This window comes from Lathyrus oleraceus, chromosome 2 (assembly GCF_024323335.1).
Source record: "Lathyrus oleraceus cultivar Zhongwan6 chromosome 2, CAAS_Psat_ZW6_1.0, whole genome shotgun sequence".
Taxonomy (NCBI): domain Eukaryota; kingdom Viridiplantae; phylum Streptophyta; class Magnoliopsida; order Fabales; family Fabaceae; genus Lathyrus; species Lathyrus oleraceus.
In genome coordinates, this window is record NC_066580.1 from 468,654,637 (window position 1) to 468,671,056 (window position 16,420).

The 16,420-nt window shown below is 35.6% G+C and overlaps 1 protein-coding gene across 1 annotated transcript; it reads left to right on the plus strand.

Annotated features, from left to right (window-relative positions):
- The first annotated feature begins 12,105 nt into the window (after positions 1 to 12,105).
- On the plus strand, positions 12,106 to 16,259 carry LOC127120465 (uncharacterized). Its single transcript, XM_051050896.1, has 4 exons — positions 12,106 to 12,381; positions 14,309 to 14,476; positions 14,662 to 14,819; positions 15,893 to 16,259. The coding sequence occupies exons 2-4, from the start codon at positions 14,311 to 14,313 to the stop codon at positions 15,998 to 16,000; spliced, it is 432 nt and encodes a 143-aa protein (XP_050906853.1). The 5' UTR covers positions 12,106 to 12,381; positions 14,309 to 14,310; the 3' UTR covers positions 16,001 to 16,259.
- Positions 16,260 to 16,420: the final 161 nt, after the last annotated feature.

Consider the following 16,420-nt stretch of genomic DNA (forward strand, 5'->3'; position numbering starts at 1 on the left):
ATCTGGAAAGATCTAGAATGATGTATCAGATGAATTCAAATTGCAAGTACTTGGTTCTTCAATAAATTGGCATTGGCCAAGTCCATTAGAAAAGGAATGTTGCCTAAGTTCTAAGTTCAATTGGTCAAGATCAAACCAACAGTCCACTCAAAAGTCTTTTAGGGTTTTTTGTTATTATTATGTACATTAATGGTCAAAGACCAAACAAACAAGCAAACAAAATAATATCACACAATATGGTCCAAGTGGACAAAGTGAAAATTACATTAACATAAACAATTAGAATGATATGTACAATGGCAAATGATAATAGAATACTAAAGTAAATTGCATCAAAGTAAAGACTTGAAGTTAAAAGTTAATAGTTAGTAAGTTAGTAGTTAGTTTTGTTTTGCTTTTTATTTCAAGACATTCTTTGGAGAACACTCAATCCAATTTCCACAAGCATGGATCCTTGAACCAAAACATCTTCCAAAGGAAGGAAAGAAGGCCAAGTTTCCACACAATACCATGGAAGAGGGGAGACTTACAATCTCACTAACTAGAATGCTTATGCCTTTTGTGTCACAAATTTAGCGCTATGTTAAGCAATCGTAATTGGACTTATGTAGAAGTCGCAACTATTTGAGGTCGGGCAATAAACTTTTGGTGTTAATGCATGTTGGAGACATAGTATTAAGAACTATGTTCATTAAACATACCACACACAAAACTATGCAAAAGGTGTAGCCTAATCTCATCCATACTCATGTTAATCTTTCAATCAACTAGCATTAGGACTTTGAGATGCCATTGGCCAATTGGAAATGAATGGATGAAGAAGGGGAATTAGATGAAGAGGGAAAGGGATGAATGAGATCACAAATTGATCAAAGGAGGACTTTTATCAAATTAATATTATTCATTCATTTTGGGAGATGGAATGTACATTCCATCAATCCCCTAAATCCAATAATATTAACTTGACAAAGTCAAATCAACCTTGACCAAGGTCCAACAACAAATAAGAAACTCAATCAAGTCAATACAAATGGTCAACACAATTAAAATGACATTTATCTAATTAAAAATATTAAAATAATGCATTAAATTCAAATATGTTTTGTCCAAATCCTAAAATCTCATCAAAACACCAAATAAATGGCCATGAGATTTATCATAGGTCAAACAAGGTCGAAGGACCTTGGATAAAAAATTTCATAATTTTTGGACACTTAAAAATATTTTTAAATAATTAAAAACAAATAAAAAATCAATTAATTCATAAAAAAATATTAATAATGATCCAAAAAATAATTTTAATTCAGAATATGAAAGATAAAAATATTTGGAAATTTTTGGTGAAAGTCCCATATTTTTTTGGATCAATATTAAATTTATTATGAATTATTGAAGAAAATGGAATTAAAAAAATCAGAAAATTCAAAAATACGTGGACCATCAGATCTCCCTCATTAATTGAGGTGGCAGATCTGATGATCCAAAACGCGTGTTCCATGTGTTCCTTAGTCAAACGCGTTGTACACATGGTATTCACAAGGCACGACTAAGATTAAAACGTGAGAATTAGATCCCATGGTCCAGATGCAAGCCACATCATCGCCGGAGCCAGAGCTCCGATCATCTTCCCCGGTGAACTCCACCGGACTGGTCAAGATGAACCATCACTAAAATTCAAAACAGGGACATGATTTTAAAGAGAAAACATCATTGAGCACGAATATCACCTCCAATTCATCCAATTCCAAATATATTGAGAGATATGTGGAATTAAAAAATGAGGTTCATGATCTGAGTTGCTTCGATTTAGCCTCAAAGTAACTCAATCTTCTTGCCTACATTGGTAGGACTTCAGACAACACAAGAATCAAGGAGAATCGAAGAGTTTAAAATTTCTGCAAATTACCTTCAATGGAGGTCTGAGCTTGCTAGATCTTGATCTGAATCATGCTTGGCTTCACTTCACTTGCTTGCAGGAAGAGAATGGAAAGGTTTAGAAGCAATGGACTCCTGGAGAATTGAATTCCAAAATAGTGGAGATTCAAGCTCAAATTCAAATGAATTTATCAAGGTTATCCTCTTAGAATGAAGGGTTTTCAATGGGGATTCAAAGCTGGCGCAAGGTGTGTGTGATTTCTGAGCATAAGGGCCTCAATTTATAGGGAAATCAAATGATATTTGCACACTCTTTCGACTTTCCAAATTTGGTGAAATGATGATGCCATGCTGCATGGGCGTGCATAGGCCCATGGAATGATGGTTTGAAAGTCCAAATAAATGATCAGATGCTTTGAAGATGGACTGGATTGCGAGGTACATGTGCATTGTCACTTGAAGATTGATCCATGCCAAATGATATCAGCCTGTTTAAGCCATGCACAGCCTATGCATTTCTCATCCAAAATGAATGAATTTGATCTCTTTGGAAAGGTAAGATCAAGAGGAACAAGTTTGATGTTGAACACTTTTTCACTTGGAGCTTGGAACTTGGAGATATTTGAGGTGGAAGTTTGGAAAAAATTGACATATCAAAAATTTTCTAAGTGCCAAGCCATATGTCTCAATATTCCACCTTGCTTAACTTTTTATGGGAGCTTCAAATGAGAAAAGTGTCTTCATCAAAGTTGTAACTCTCTCAAATACCTTCAAAATAGTAATCAATTTCATTCAATTTGGATTTTAAATGATAGAGTTATGCATTTTTGAAGTTTGGAAAAATCACTTGATCAATGGTATAGGTCAAAAGTGACCTATAATGTAGCCTCATATCACATGTTCAAAGAAGTTGAATTAGCTCCCACTCCAAACATCAAACTTGAAGTAGACACATTGAATTTGATTGTGCAACTTGGATATCTTTCATTTCATAAAAAATGAGCAAGTTATGGCCTTGGTAAGTTGACTTTCAAATTAGGGTTTAGACAAAATGACCTATAATGTTTCAACATAGAAAATGATTTTCCAAGCAAACCTAGCTCTAGGTCTCAACATGAAAGTTGTTTATAATGTCATTTATAGTAAGTTTTATCTTGGAATTATTTTCATATGGTTAAAATTGTAGGAGATAAGGTCTAGGGAGACCCAGTTTTGATCAGATGAATTCATCTGGCCAACCACCATCAACCAACTTGCTAACTTCCAATTCTCTTGACTTTATTGGCTCATGGTAGATCATATATGCATAAGATGATGAAATTTTAATTGTACCTTGAGGAATTTGATCAATTGGTGAGATAGCTTGTTGGAGAAGTTACTCAAGATACCCAGTCAAACTAGGGTTTCCAAGGCAAATCACCTTCAAACTCTTGAAGAAAACTTGATCAATATAACATGTAAAGATCATTGGGACTTATATATGATGCTTATAACCATTCTTGAATCAATTCTTGGTTGTTCTCTTTGTTCATGAGGGTCTCAAACCCTAGATGTGATCAATGAATCAATGAGATCATGCCCTACCTACAAAAGAGTTAGATAGATACAAAGACATATTTTTGGTATTTTGGTTAGTGAAATGATAATATACAAGTATGATATAATCACAAAGTGATTGGTGATCTCTCCTAAAACAAACCCAATGAAGAGGGGTAAGGAGGATACCAAGGTATGATCCCAATGCTAATGCTTATGATAGAATGCATGAGGGATCTTAGGGTCAAAATTGGGGTCTTACAATACCTATAAAATTTTCTAATTCATCATGAGTTGCTCGGATCGAAGCTAGAGAGTGAAGAACCCTAACTATTAGAAGTTAAATTAAATCGCATACACTCACAGATTCATGCTCAAACATTGGGGCTAATGATGCCAAGAACGTTCTCTATACAACAGTAACAATAGCATGGCAAGCAGAAGAGAAAGAAGATTTACCTCCGAAACAGAGAATTGTTCTGGCGAAGTTGGAGGAAAAGACCGAGGCGCGGCGGAAAATCACTTGAAAATAGGTAATTCACAATCTTAACTTATTTTTTGTATTCACCTCTTCTTCCAAATTTCTTCTATGCGTGTGTTGTTATGATTCTGTTTGTTGATTCGTGTTGTTCTGCTCGTGTGCCTTGTGAGGATTTGTGAATTCGTGTAGGTTGAAGTGAAGAAGATGGAGATGGTGAGTTGTTGTTGAAGAGTATTCTTGAGAGGAGTGAAAATGGAGATGATGAAATGTGAGAATTTGTTTCTGAAATTGGAAGGCGAGACAGACTCTGAGATTGAAAAAGGTGATAAATTCAGAGAGAAGTGAAGGTGATGAATTGTGAGAGATCGAAAATGTGAAAAATGAGAGTTGAAGGTCCTCTATCGTTAGAGTGTTTTCTATTTATATACTCAATTGAAATTCTATTGTGCAATCTTACCAATTCCATTTTAGCTTGTTGTGTTAGTTAGTAGGTGTTTAGGAATTGTAAAAACGGTTAGAAGTTAGTTGGATAGGGAAATGAAATTAGTTAGGTTAGTTGAGAAACTCGAGGTTCTGTTAGTGGTTATGATACTGTTAGTTTGAGTGAGGTTAGCATTATGAAAATGTATTTGGACTGAGGTGCTTGAATTTTTCAAGTTATGTATTTACATTTTGCAGGTTAATCTTTATTATTTTTTGGACTGAAGCTTTCTTGGAGTATCATGGTGCTAGACTTAGAATGGGCTTATGATTTTGTAATGGCTATGAAGCTTGTTGGTCATGGATTGCATGAGCTATTATGGATCTGGCTATAGAATTCTGCTTTGGTCATGTCGTATATGAGCTCATGGAATTTGCTTGGAATGTATTTGGACATGTTGGCTCTGACTTAGGATTAGGATGACTATTGAATGTTGTAACTTGTAAGATGAATGATGGATTGAATTTGGTTGAATGTATGAAATATGTATTGGAATTGAATGTATGAAATGGTTGAATATGTAATTGATTATTTGGCTTTGTAATGTGATGGATTTGAAAATTAATGTATGTAATATGATTGTGTAAAATTTGAATTTGGTTAAATGTAATATGATGGTTATGGATTGATGTATGTATGGAAATTGGCTTTAAAAAATGGTTGATGTTTAGAAATTTTGGTTTTAGCATAATGAAATAGAAATTGAATGGTTAAAATGGTTTAAAAATTAAGAATGGCTAAAAATGGGGAATTGGATTAATGGTTCAAGTGGTTCAATCGTTGGTCCATTTGGTGGTCTGATCTAGAAACGGACCTGGTCATGGACCTGGTTTCTTGGTCCAAAAGGTGGTCCAACCTAGAAATGACCAGGTCTCATAGTCATGAAGAAACCGATGAAACAAGGATTTGGTGATGAAACATGGTAGAATGAATAGAAACGTGTCTTAGAGGGTCAAAGGAGGGTCTGTTAACTTTGGATAACTGGTTGACCAAAAAGTCAAATGTTGACCAAAAGTCAATTGTAACAAATTTGGCCAAAATTTTGAGTTTTATATGGATATGAACACTTCTGCAATGAAATGATCATAATATGAATGAAATGGGGTTTGTATTGATGAATATGGCATTAAAAGAAATTGAATTATGGACTGATTGAATGGACTAGTGGACATGACTATCCAATGAACAAGCACAATAAACCAAGACTTTAACCAACAATGAAAATGAATTCATACCATGATTGAAACAAATCTGGATGGACCAAGGATCAATAGGCAACACAACCAAGACAATGAAAGTAACATAGTACTTGTATGACCAAAGACAAAGGATTAATGACCCAAGAATCAAAGACCAAGGACTAATGATCTTGATATCCCCATATGGGTGGGAACAATGACCATGAATCAAACTTAAGAGCTTGAAAACAACATAATAATGGATGCAAACAAAGATCTTGATCTAGATGAAATCCCCAACAAGTGGACATGTAGATTAGATGAATGAATCTCGTGCACAATGGCAAGTTTAATGGTTGATGATGCATGACAAGATGGTCAAGAACTTATCCCCCAATGAGCTAGAGTTTCAGTCCATTCCATGATCAAAAGTTAAATCACAAGGGCACCCAAGTACCAAGCATCCTTGAGTAGGGTTTCATGATGCCCCCCTTAATCAGGGTCTTCAAACCAAGCATGAAGCTTCACAGACAAGCTTCTAACACATGAGCCCACAATTAGGGTTTAGATGATTAAATAAATGCCAAAAGGCAATCATAAGATCCCAGAGGAATAATGCCAAGAATTAGGGTTTTGAAGCCCAAATGAATGCCAAGATGTGATCTCCTTGAATTAATGCTCCAGAGATTAAGAAATCAGCCCCCCCTAATGATTCCATATGAAGAGCACTACCACATCCATAGGTCTTGATCCACAAATAAACCTTAGATTTTGTTAGCCACAGAGCTTTGAATCTATGATGGTTATGAGAAGGTGTTAATATGAATGCATGGTGCGTATAAATTAGTGCAGATGAATCTCAAGTCATAAATTGAATGAAAATAAAAAGGGGAGGGCAAATTTTGGGGTATGACACCCTAAAGATGGGAAAAGTAACTTTGTAATGTTTCTAATTAGACTAAATATCATAGTAAACTTTCAAAAAGGTCAATCTCAAATTTATTTTTTTATCAGGTTTGACTTGAACCTTGTGAAACCTATCTCAATCCAATATATTTCTACATTTATTCATAATCTTTACAAATGTTAAATTTAGTGGTTCATCATCTATTACAAATAATTGACTAATCAAACTAAACTCCTATGAAATAGGGAGTGGGGAGAATAGAATGTTAACAATGCAGATCCGCTCCGCACTGTCATGACGGAGATTAGCACCACCGATCTAGATCACCAGTCCTTCAACTGCATCCTTTTATGATTCTTGAACATAATATGAGTATATGTTAGAAAAAAAAAAGATAATGTACAAATAAAAACCTAATACTATTATCACCATCATAATAATAATAATAATAATATTATTATTATTATTATTATTATTTATTTATTTGAAGTAAAAATAAATTTTGAAACTGAAAAAATAAACATAAAGTCAATGTGAATTTATTTTACCCCAACAAACATTAAGAAGTCATTATGTTATCACTTCATATAAATAGTTTTAAAATACACTAAAAAAACCTTTAAAAGAGTATGAATTGATGATATATTGAGCCTGCTTATAAAATACACTAAAATAGACTTTAACAAATACACATATCATATTAAGTGGGGAGTTTTAGATAGCATGCGTAATGTGAAATCTATGTCTCTTAGGTGAAGTTATATTGAGTCTGGTTTACGAGACTATAAGTCCCTCAAGCGAGTCATTGTACTTCTTGGACATGACTTCTTTCAAGCCCTTAGACAAGACTTTAAACTAAGTTTCTTAGGCTAGACTTCAATCGCGCCTCCTAGGCGAGATTCATATGTTGGGTCTCGCCTAAGGAAACTCCAAGTCTCTCGGGTGGGGAGTTTTAGATAGTTTATTCATATTACCCTGAAGGGCGGTAATGATCTTTGCTAGGAAGTCCAGTATATAAAATACTTCCTTAAGAGGCGGAAATGATCTTTTCCATAAGTCTAACATACAAAACATTTCCTTATGAAGCAACAAGGATCTTCGCCATGAAGTCCAACAGACAAAATATTTCCTTAGGAAGCGGCAATGATCTTTGCCATGAAGTCAAGCATACAAAATATTATCTTAGGAGGCGACAAGGATCTTTGCCATGAAGTCCAACATTCCAAATATTTCCTTAGGAAGCGACAAGGATCTTCACCATGAAGTTCACCATACAAAATATTGCCTTAAGAGGTGGCAACGATATTCGCCATGAAGTTCATCATACAAAATATTGCTTTAGGAGGATGAAAATATTCGTCGTGACGTCCAACATACAAACTATTTCCTTAAGAGGTGGCAAGGATCTTCACCGTGAAGTCCAACATACAAAATATAAGAAAGTGTTACTGATGCTCATAAACATTATAGAAATTATTAATAGGTAAAGGATTATATCTCTTAAGGAATTACAACATTCTAACTGTAATGATATTTAGAAAGCGGCAAGGATCTTCGCCATGAAGTTCACCATACAAAAGATTGCCTTAAGAGGTGGCAACGATATTCGCCATGAAGTCCATCATACAAAATATTGCTTTAGGAGGCGGAAAATATTCGCCGTGAAGTCCAACATACAAAATATTTCCTTAAGAGGGGGCAAGGATCTTCACCGTGAAGTCCAACATACAAAATATAAGAAAGTGTTCTTGATAGGTAAATGATTATATCTCTTAAGGAATTACAACATTCTAACTGTAATGATATTTAAGATGGAGAGTGTTCCAAGTTCTGGGTAGGAGTTGTCCATATAACTCATGCAATGTGTATGCCTCATGGGGGAGCTTCTGGAATATACGATATGGTCACTACCAGTTGGGTTGTGGTTTTCCATGATGTTCAGGAAAAACCACATGCTTTAAGACCAAGTCGCATTCTCGCATCTCCCTCAGCCTAACTTTGGAATTATACCTTATAGAAGTTATATGCTTGGTCGCGAATTCTAGGACATGGGAGACTTCTCTCAATTCATCGACCAAGTTAGTAGCATATTCTAATCTTGCCTTGGTTACCTTTTGATCAAATTGGGAGCGTCGCCACGTGGGTGTGTCAATCTCTACGGGAAGCATAATATCTGCTCCAAACACCATGGTGAATGGATTTTCCTTGGTAGTAGAGTGAGGGTGGTGTGATATGACCATAATATTTCATGGAGTAATTCCTCCCTTAAGCCTTTAGCACCATCGAGCTTATTTTCTAGTCCATTCAGAATCATATTGCTTTCCGATTTGGCTTACCCATTGGCTTGCGGGTGTACAACATATACAAACTTTTTTTGTACTCCTAAATCTCGTAAAAATTCGGTTACCACAGAGCTGCGAATTATGTTCCATTGTTGGAAATAATGGCTTCGAGAAGCCCAAACCTGCACTTAATTTTTCTACCAATAGAAGTGGAAAACTCTTCCAATTGTGATTTTGGCGTCAACTTCCCCCTATATTCACTTTGTGAAGTAATTTACTCCTACTATTAAAAAATTTAGTTGGTCTAGCACTAGAGGGAACAAACCTAAGATGTCCACACTACTGGTAGAAAGGCCAGGGTAGCTTCATTGATTAGAAGAGCTCAACTAAGGCATGATGAAGGTTAGCATGCCTCAAACACTGGTCACATTTCTTTACAAAAGACATGTTATCCTTCATCAGTGTAGTACAATAGTATCATGTCCTAAGTAATTCATGTGCAAGAGCTTTTCCACCAATATGACTGTCGCATGCTCCTTTGTGGACTTCGACAAGTACCAAGGGAGTTTCATGCTCTCTTAGACACTGTAGAATTAGAGATGCTCTCCCCATTTTATAAAGTTATATTGCGATAAGAGTGTACTTAGCAGCCTACTTTCAGACTCTCCTTGCTTCCCCATCACTCGATGGGAATTCGTTCTCCTAAAGGTAGCGTAGTATGGGCGACATCCAACTAAATTTGGGGACGAATTCCAAGGAGTAAAATTCTCTTGCCTCTATGTTCGGGTGGCGAGAGTCTCCTGGATCACTGCCCAATTAAACCCTATTGTTTTTGAATTTGCAAGCTTGGACAGGAGGTCTGCTTTGAAGTTCTATTCACATGGAAATGTTCTACTTCAAAAGACATAAAGCGTGTAGATAGACCTTTTACCTTGTGTAGATATTTTATCAGCTAAGGTTCATTAGCCTGGTACTATCCAGAAGCGTGGTTAGATACTAATTGGAATTCTATCTTGGATTTCAATCGGGAGGCTCCCATCTCTAGGGCGAGGACTATGTCGGCAATGAGGGCTTCGTAATCCTCCTGATTGTTGCCAGCTTTGAACTAAAACTTTAATGTAAATCAATAAGAAGCCAGTACCTTCCAAGATTATTCTTTCGCCTCTCCCCTTCACATTTGAAGGACCATCGACTAATAATGTCCAATCTTAGGGCATCTCTTTGTCTGCAGACGAGCTAAATTCTACCATAAAATCTGCAAGAGCCTGGGATTTGATGCTTCCTCTCATGATGTATTGGATATCATAATCTAAGAGCTCTACCGCCCAAGACACCATTCTTCTCTCTAGATTTGGTTTTTTAAAGACTAGTCAAACAGGATAAATAGTTTCACGATGATCTCATGTCCTTGGAAATAGAGGCACAACTTTCTCAATATGACAACGTCAACCAGTTCAATCTTCTCTATCTTTTGGTATCGTGTTTTGGCCTTTCTTACGAAATACACGGACCTTTTTTATTTATACATCTCTTGGATGAGTACTGAGCATATCTCTTAATCTGTGACAAAGAGGTAGAGGAGTAGTAGTGATTCCTCTCTCGGGCGAGTGAGAATTAGAGGCGATGTGAGGAAGGATTTTACCTTCGAGAAAGCCTCCTCACATTTTATGGTTCATTCAAATCTCTTTCTTATTTAGGGAGGAAAAGAAAAGGAAAGCCTTGTCGCCCGTACATGAGAGGAATCAAGATAGGGAGGTGAGGAAACCTGTGAGTTGTTACACTTCCTTGATATTGTGGGGATTCTCTTATGGATGACGGCTTGACATTTATTTGGGTTGGCTTCAATACCTCTCCTCTTTAGCATGTACCCCAGGAACTTCCCGACTTGAACCCTAAAAAAACACTTGGCAGGATTCAAGTGCATGTTATACTTCATAAATTACTGCATGCCATGGTCTAAGTCCGCAACATGATTGCTCCCTTCACTGGTTTTCACTATCATATCTTCCACATAAACATCTAGGTTATACCCTATCTTGTGGGAGAACACAGCGCCCATGAGTCACTGATAGGTGGAACCGTCATTCTCGAGGCTGAAGGGCATGACATTGTAGTATTAGTTTCCATGATTCAACATGAAAGTCTTCTTGGGAGCGTATAAGGGGATCCATTTGGATATGGTTGTCCCTGAGTATGCATTCATGAAACTCAACATGTGATATCCTGAGGACCCATGAATTAGGCGATCAATGTCTGGTAGAGGATATGAGTCCTTAAGGCAGGCGATATTTAGGTCAGTAAAGTCCACACAGATGCGCCACTTGTTTGCTACTTTCATCACCAACATAACGTTGGCCAACCAGGTAGGGTATTTCTTTTATGTGATGAATCCGGTGTTGGATAGATTTCCTACTTCCTCGTCAGTGGAGACCATCTTCTCCTCGCCAACTTTTTGATTCCTTTGTGCCACTAACTTGGCAGAAGGGTCGACGGTGAGGCGATGCCACGCCACTCTAGCGTCTATCATTGGCATGTCAGAAAGAGCTTAGGCGAACAAGTCAACGTTTCTAACGAGTTGGTCGAATAACTCATTTTCTTCTTCCTTGATAAGCGAAGCTCCTATCTTTGTTACTTGGTGGGATGAGGGGCCTATCCTGACTCCCCTCAAGTCCTCTATGGGCGTGAATGTCTCGTTGTGACCATCCAACCTAGGATCCCAACAATCGATATTTGCATCAAAGGCTTCGAGGAGGGACACCCACAAGGGAGAGATTTTCCATTTCCCTGATGGGTTTGGTTTCAGGTGAGTCCTAGATGCTGTCATGGGGGAGGCACATAGGGCATTGTTGTACTAGACACATCGTTGGAGGACATGGGGGATTGATGGTCGAGGAGGTAGAGCAGGTAGATGAGAGGTTGTCAGACACACAAAATAATAGTCTCTTATTATTTTGTTGTAGTACTATAGTCTGTACTTTATTTTGACGGTCTTACTACATTTTGGATCTCAATTGTACGACATTTTCGACATGTATTGTTATTTTATTTTCGACACACACAGTAGTAGTCTCTTATTATTATGTATATCAATTTTTTTATTTATTTTCAATCGTACGTTATACTTCATCCGAACACAGATAAACAACTTATAGTATTGAACATAGATAAACAATTTTTTTATTCTGGAGATGTATCTCCGGAATATCCACGAATATGCATCTCTGATACAATTCAAATGTAATGAGTTAGTTGTATTGAATGTTTGAAATTGTTCTTGAGATACATCTTTGAAATATTTCAATGTTTATTCAGAAATAGATACGTCCAAAAATGCATCTTCAAAACCAGAGGACATTTAAATAATTTCTCGTGGTGGTTAAGAAACATATATGGTGCATTAAGAAATTCTCAAATAGAATTATAATCCAAAGCCCGGTCTACATTTTATTGAACAGGCCCATTCTTATGATCCACCAAGTTGGAGTGGCTCAGCCAGTATTGCATCAGAAACAAGCACTCAACTCAAGCCGCCGGAGTTAGTTGTCGGCGGAGAGCGCATCACTGTCCAAGCATCCTAACTCTCTCTCACGTTTTCTCTCTTACGTTCTCAACCTTCATTTCCGTTCTCTTCTTAGAATCAAGTAAGTTCATCAAATTTCTCTCTCTCTTATATTATTTACGGTTTTGTGACGGTTTCAAGGGTCGTGTTACTCTAATACTGGAACCCCATTTTTAGGTTCTTTCAAGAACTTTGATTTTTGGGGATTTTTGCTCAAGGCCATTTAAGTGAATGCGCATTTCTCTGTCTTGTTTATGTGTTGAAAAGTATAGGAATATAGGATGAATTTGTGCACTTAATGTGTTGCCTTTTAGGTGTTTGATAATTTTCCTGAGTGGTGTTATGTGAATCTTTGTCTGAGTAGACTGAACTTTTAGCAACCTTGTTGTGTGGCTGACTGGCTGTAAGGAAAAAAAATTGAGTTTTTATTCAACAAAGCTCTAAATTAATTGCATTTGGGTCATTTTCAAGCTGATTTCTGAATGTGTTTGTTGCCATCATGTCATGTTTTCCGTGGTATCTCACTAACTTGACTAATAGAAACCAAATCAACATTGTTTGCTACATAGGAAGCAACGAATAATAGACACTTCCATAATGAATAATATGAGAAAGTGGAAGTGATTAAGTGTAACCATGTGCGTCCGTAGCGTGGTGGAGCTGGTTAACAACACATTTCAGACACTAGACACGCCTTCATTTTGAAGTATCGTTGCTAGCTACATTGTTTGCTACTAATATCTTACTTAAGTTAGTAGTTTTAATTGAACTTTTAATACTCTGCTCATGTTTGTTTAAGAGATGCGATGCACCTTAGGAATAGGATGTATTGGTTTGTAGAAATATTTAGTTTTGAATCAAAAGGGTCGTTTATTCACATTTCCATCCTTCATAATTTTAAAATAATTCAGTTTTGATTATTTACTCTCTATTGAGTAGTTTTTAGTATAGTGACTAAGATCTAAAACACTATAAAGTAATAAACTAATACTATTGTATTTGCTTTAAATATCAAGTTCATTAGCTTATACCTTCTTATCTGGCTTCTAAATTTAAACAAGTTTATTCTGCTTTTGGTTTTCGCAAAAAGGAAGCTTATGAAGCAAAGCTGACATATTTGTAAACATACCTAGTTCTTGACAACCTTGGAGTTGAGTTGTTTTGACTGTCACCTCTAGTCTGTATCAATTTGGAACCAATGTTATCAAATAGTAGTGCTATGGCGGATATACATGGCGGTTTTCGGGCAGGCCGCAATGGTAAATATCGGTCGATATTGCAGGTTTTCCCATCATAATCCGCTATTGGCCTCCGCCATGAACCGCCATCCGCCATCCACCATCGACAACACTGTTTGGAACTGTAGTTAGGTTAGCAGTTTGTGTTTTAAATTGGATATGTAAATACATAGAAGAGAAAGGATGTTGTTGTGGCAGTTATATCTTATAATCTAATCTACATTCTGTGTGAGCAAGAAGGCAAAATATTACCATCTAGTTGAAAGATAATTTCATATATTCAAAGGAGCTACTACTCTACATTCTGTAACTTTAAAGAATTGTTGAATGGCATAATAACCTTTGATTGTAATTAATCAGCCAAAATAAATTAGTTAAGAATGCATCTCTTGCTTTGCTTTGACTCATGTGTGCTAGAGCTGAGTGGGGTGGCCGACCAATACTGAATCTGTGACTATAAAACCCAACTCAATCCCTACATGTGTGGCTGTAGAAGAATATGAGAGTGGCCTCTGTCAAATGGAATTTCGGTTCTAGATTTGCACTTTTTTTCCAATTTTCTTTTCATCCCACTCACCACCAGTGTTACATTTGGAATGGTGCAATTTCTGAATTGTTACTGAATCATACGCAACAATACGTCCCTTGAAAAGTCAACACTGATGTATGAAAATATTTATTTTATTTGAATAACATTAGTTGCATTGGGAGTCATTTTTTTCTGGCTTCTTTCTTATGTTGTATAATCAATCAATCTGATTGGCTTTGCAGCCATGTTTTTGGCTAAAGCATTTGGACGGACATTCTTTGCTGCTGCTGCCAGATCAAAACATTGTTCCACTACAGCTGCTGCTGCCGGTGGCAGTGTAGTACATAACCCTCTTCCGGACTTCTTTGAGGCAGACAGGAGCCTTGAAAATGATAAACCAGTTGTCTATGGTATGAAATATGCGACTCTTCTTTTCATCCGTAATAACAATTAAAAATCTCTGATTTTTATTTATAGCCACACTAAACTAGTACATCAATAATTTATGATTTTCTCTATTGAGCTTCGTAATTTGTGCACTTGTGCCATTTCTATTAGTGGCTTTCTTTTATTAATATTTTGTCATTGTTGTTAGGTCGGAGTTGGAAGGCTTCTGAATTGCGTCTGAAATCTTGGGATGACCTTCATAAACTGTGGTATGTGTTGTTAAAGGAAAAGAACATGTTGATGACTCAACGTCAAATGCTTCATTCTCAGAACTTGCGTTTTCATAACCCAGAGCGCTTGCCTAAGGTATTTCTTCACTTCTTGCACCTGGTCTGCTTTACGTGTGCTGTTTTTGTTACCCTTAATCACGTGGATGTTAGTATAGAAAATCACATTGGTGGTTTTATCATCTTTTGCTGAAAACACTGTTTTGTATAGAACATGCTGGAGAAACTGAATGTGGAGAGTTAGGGCTTGTTTGATTCCCTTTTCAAAAACAGTTTTTTAGTTTTTGAAAATTGAAAAACTAAAAACTCATTTGTTAAATAGTTTTTAAGAAAGTGGTTTTGAAAACTGTTTTTGTTTTTTAGTTTTAAAAACTAAAAAACCAAAACTTGTAAAAGCTGTTTTGCTTTTGAATTTCTAAAACACCAAAACTAAAAATACATGGGAAATTCTAAATTTTCATTAACAACATGATTGTAATTACATTGATTTATTAAATATGAATTTGCAATAGAAAATGTGTTTTTGTTAGTGATAAATACATGGAAAACACCAAAAATAAAAAACAAATAATATTTGAATTAACTTTTAAAAACAAATCAACCAAACACGTTTTTTCTTTTATTATCTCAAAAATAATTTTAAAAAATACAGCTTCCAAATGAATTTTTATTTTGTTTTCATTCTAAAAATAATTTTTAAGACTAATTTATAAAACAATTTTTAAAAACAAAAAATTAAAATTGAATCAAACAAGCCCTTAATCTCAATTTTTTATTTTTCTTATTTGGGTTCTGTTTTTTCTTTTGTTTTTAAATAATCTCAATATTTTATACAATAAAATAGATTTTAAAAGTAAATGATAAAATATGCATTTTTATTCTCTTCTTAAAATACTATTAAAAGATCAGATTATCAAACAAGTTTTTTCATTTTCATATTTTCAAAACAGTTTTTAAAAATTAGTTTATCAAACAAATTTTTTTATTAATTTTCTTCTTAAAAATAATTTTTTAAAATAGATTTGAAAAACAAATTTTAAGAACTAAAATTGAAAAGTGTTTCAAACAGGCCCTTAAACTCTAGGGGTAGCAGGGAAAAAAACGTGCATCGTTTATCAATGATATTTGTCCTTTTAATTTATGTGAAATCAGGTGAGAAAGTCAATGTGTCGCATCAAACATGTGCTTACTGAGAGAGCAATTGAAGAACCAGATCCCAGGAGGTCTGCTGAGATGAAGAAAATGATAAATGGTCTTTGATGACTTAAAAGGATATGTTTTTCGTCGCGTTGTTTGTTGGGTATGTTGTAAGAATAGGACATCTACTTTCATGGATGTTAGAAAATTACTGACCATGGCAATGTGTTCGTTCAAATACATGATTTACTTAAAGTTTTGCCTGTTTAGAATTCGAACTTTAACTTTATTTTGTTTGACCTGAGAGTCAATCGATGAAGAAATATAATCAAGCATTTACTGTTCCCAGCCAAGAACAATAATGCTTTTACTATTAACATTACCATTGTGATTGGTGCATCCTCCTTTATAATTCATTTGTCTTACTCTGTTTTTTGAAGATTCCAATCTAATCACACATATGACTCTTGGCATAAAACATCACCAAAAGGCAAACGAATATTATTTTGTTGCTCGTTCAAGCCCCTTCACTACGGGAAACCA

Bases quoted from the DNA above. Each gene is read 5' to 3' on its own strand.
- LOC127120465 (XM_051050896.1), top strand. From the start codon at position 14,311: ATGTTTTTGGCTAAAGCATTTGGACGGACATTCTTTGCTGCTGCTGCC. The intron at 14,477-14,661 runs GTATGAAATATG...CATTGTTGTTAG, and splicing joins TGATAAACCAGTTGTCTATG to GTCGGAGTTGGAAGGCTTCT. The intron at 14,820-15,892 runs GTATTTCTTCAC...ATGTGAAATCAG, and splicing joins ACCCAGAGCGCTTGCCTAAG to GTGAGAAAGTCAATGTGTCG.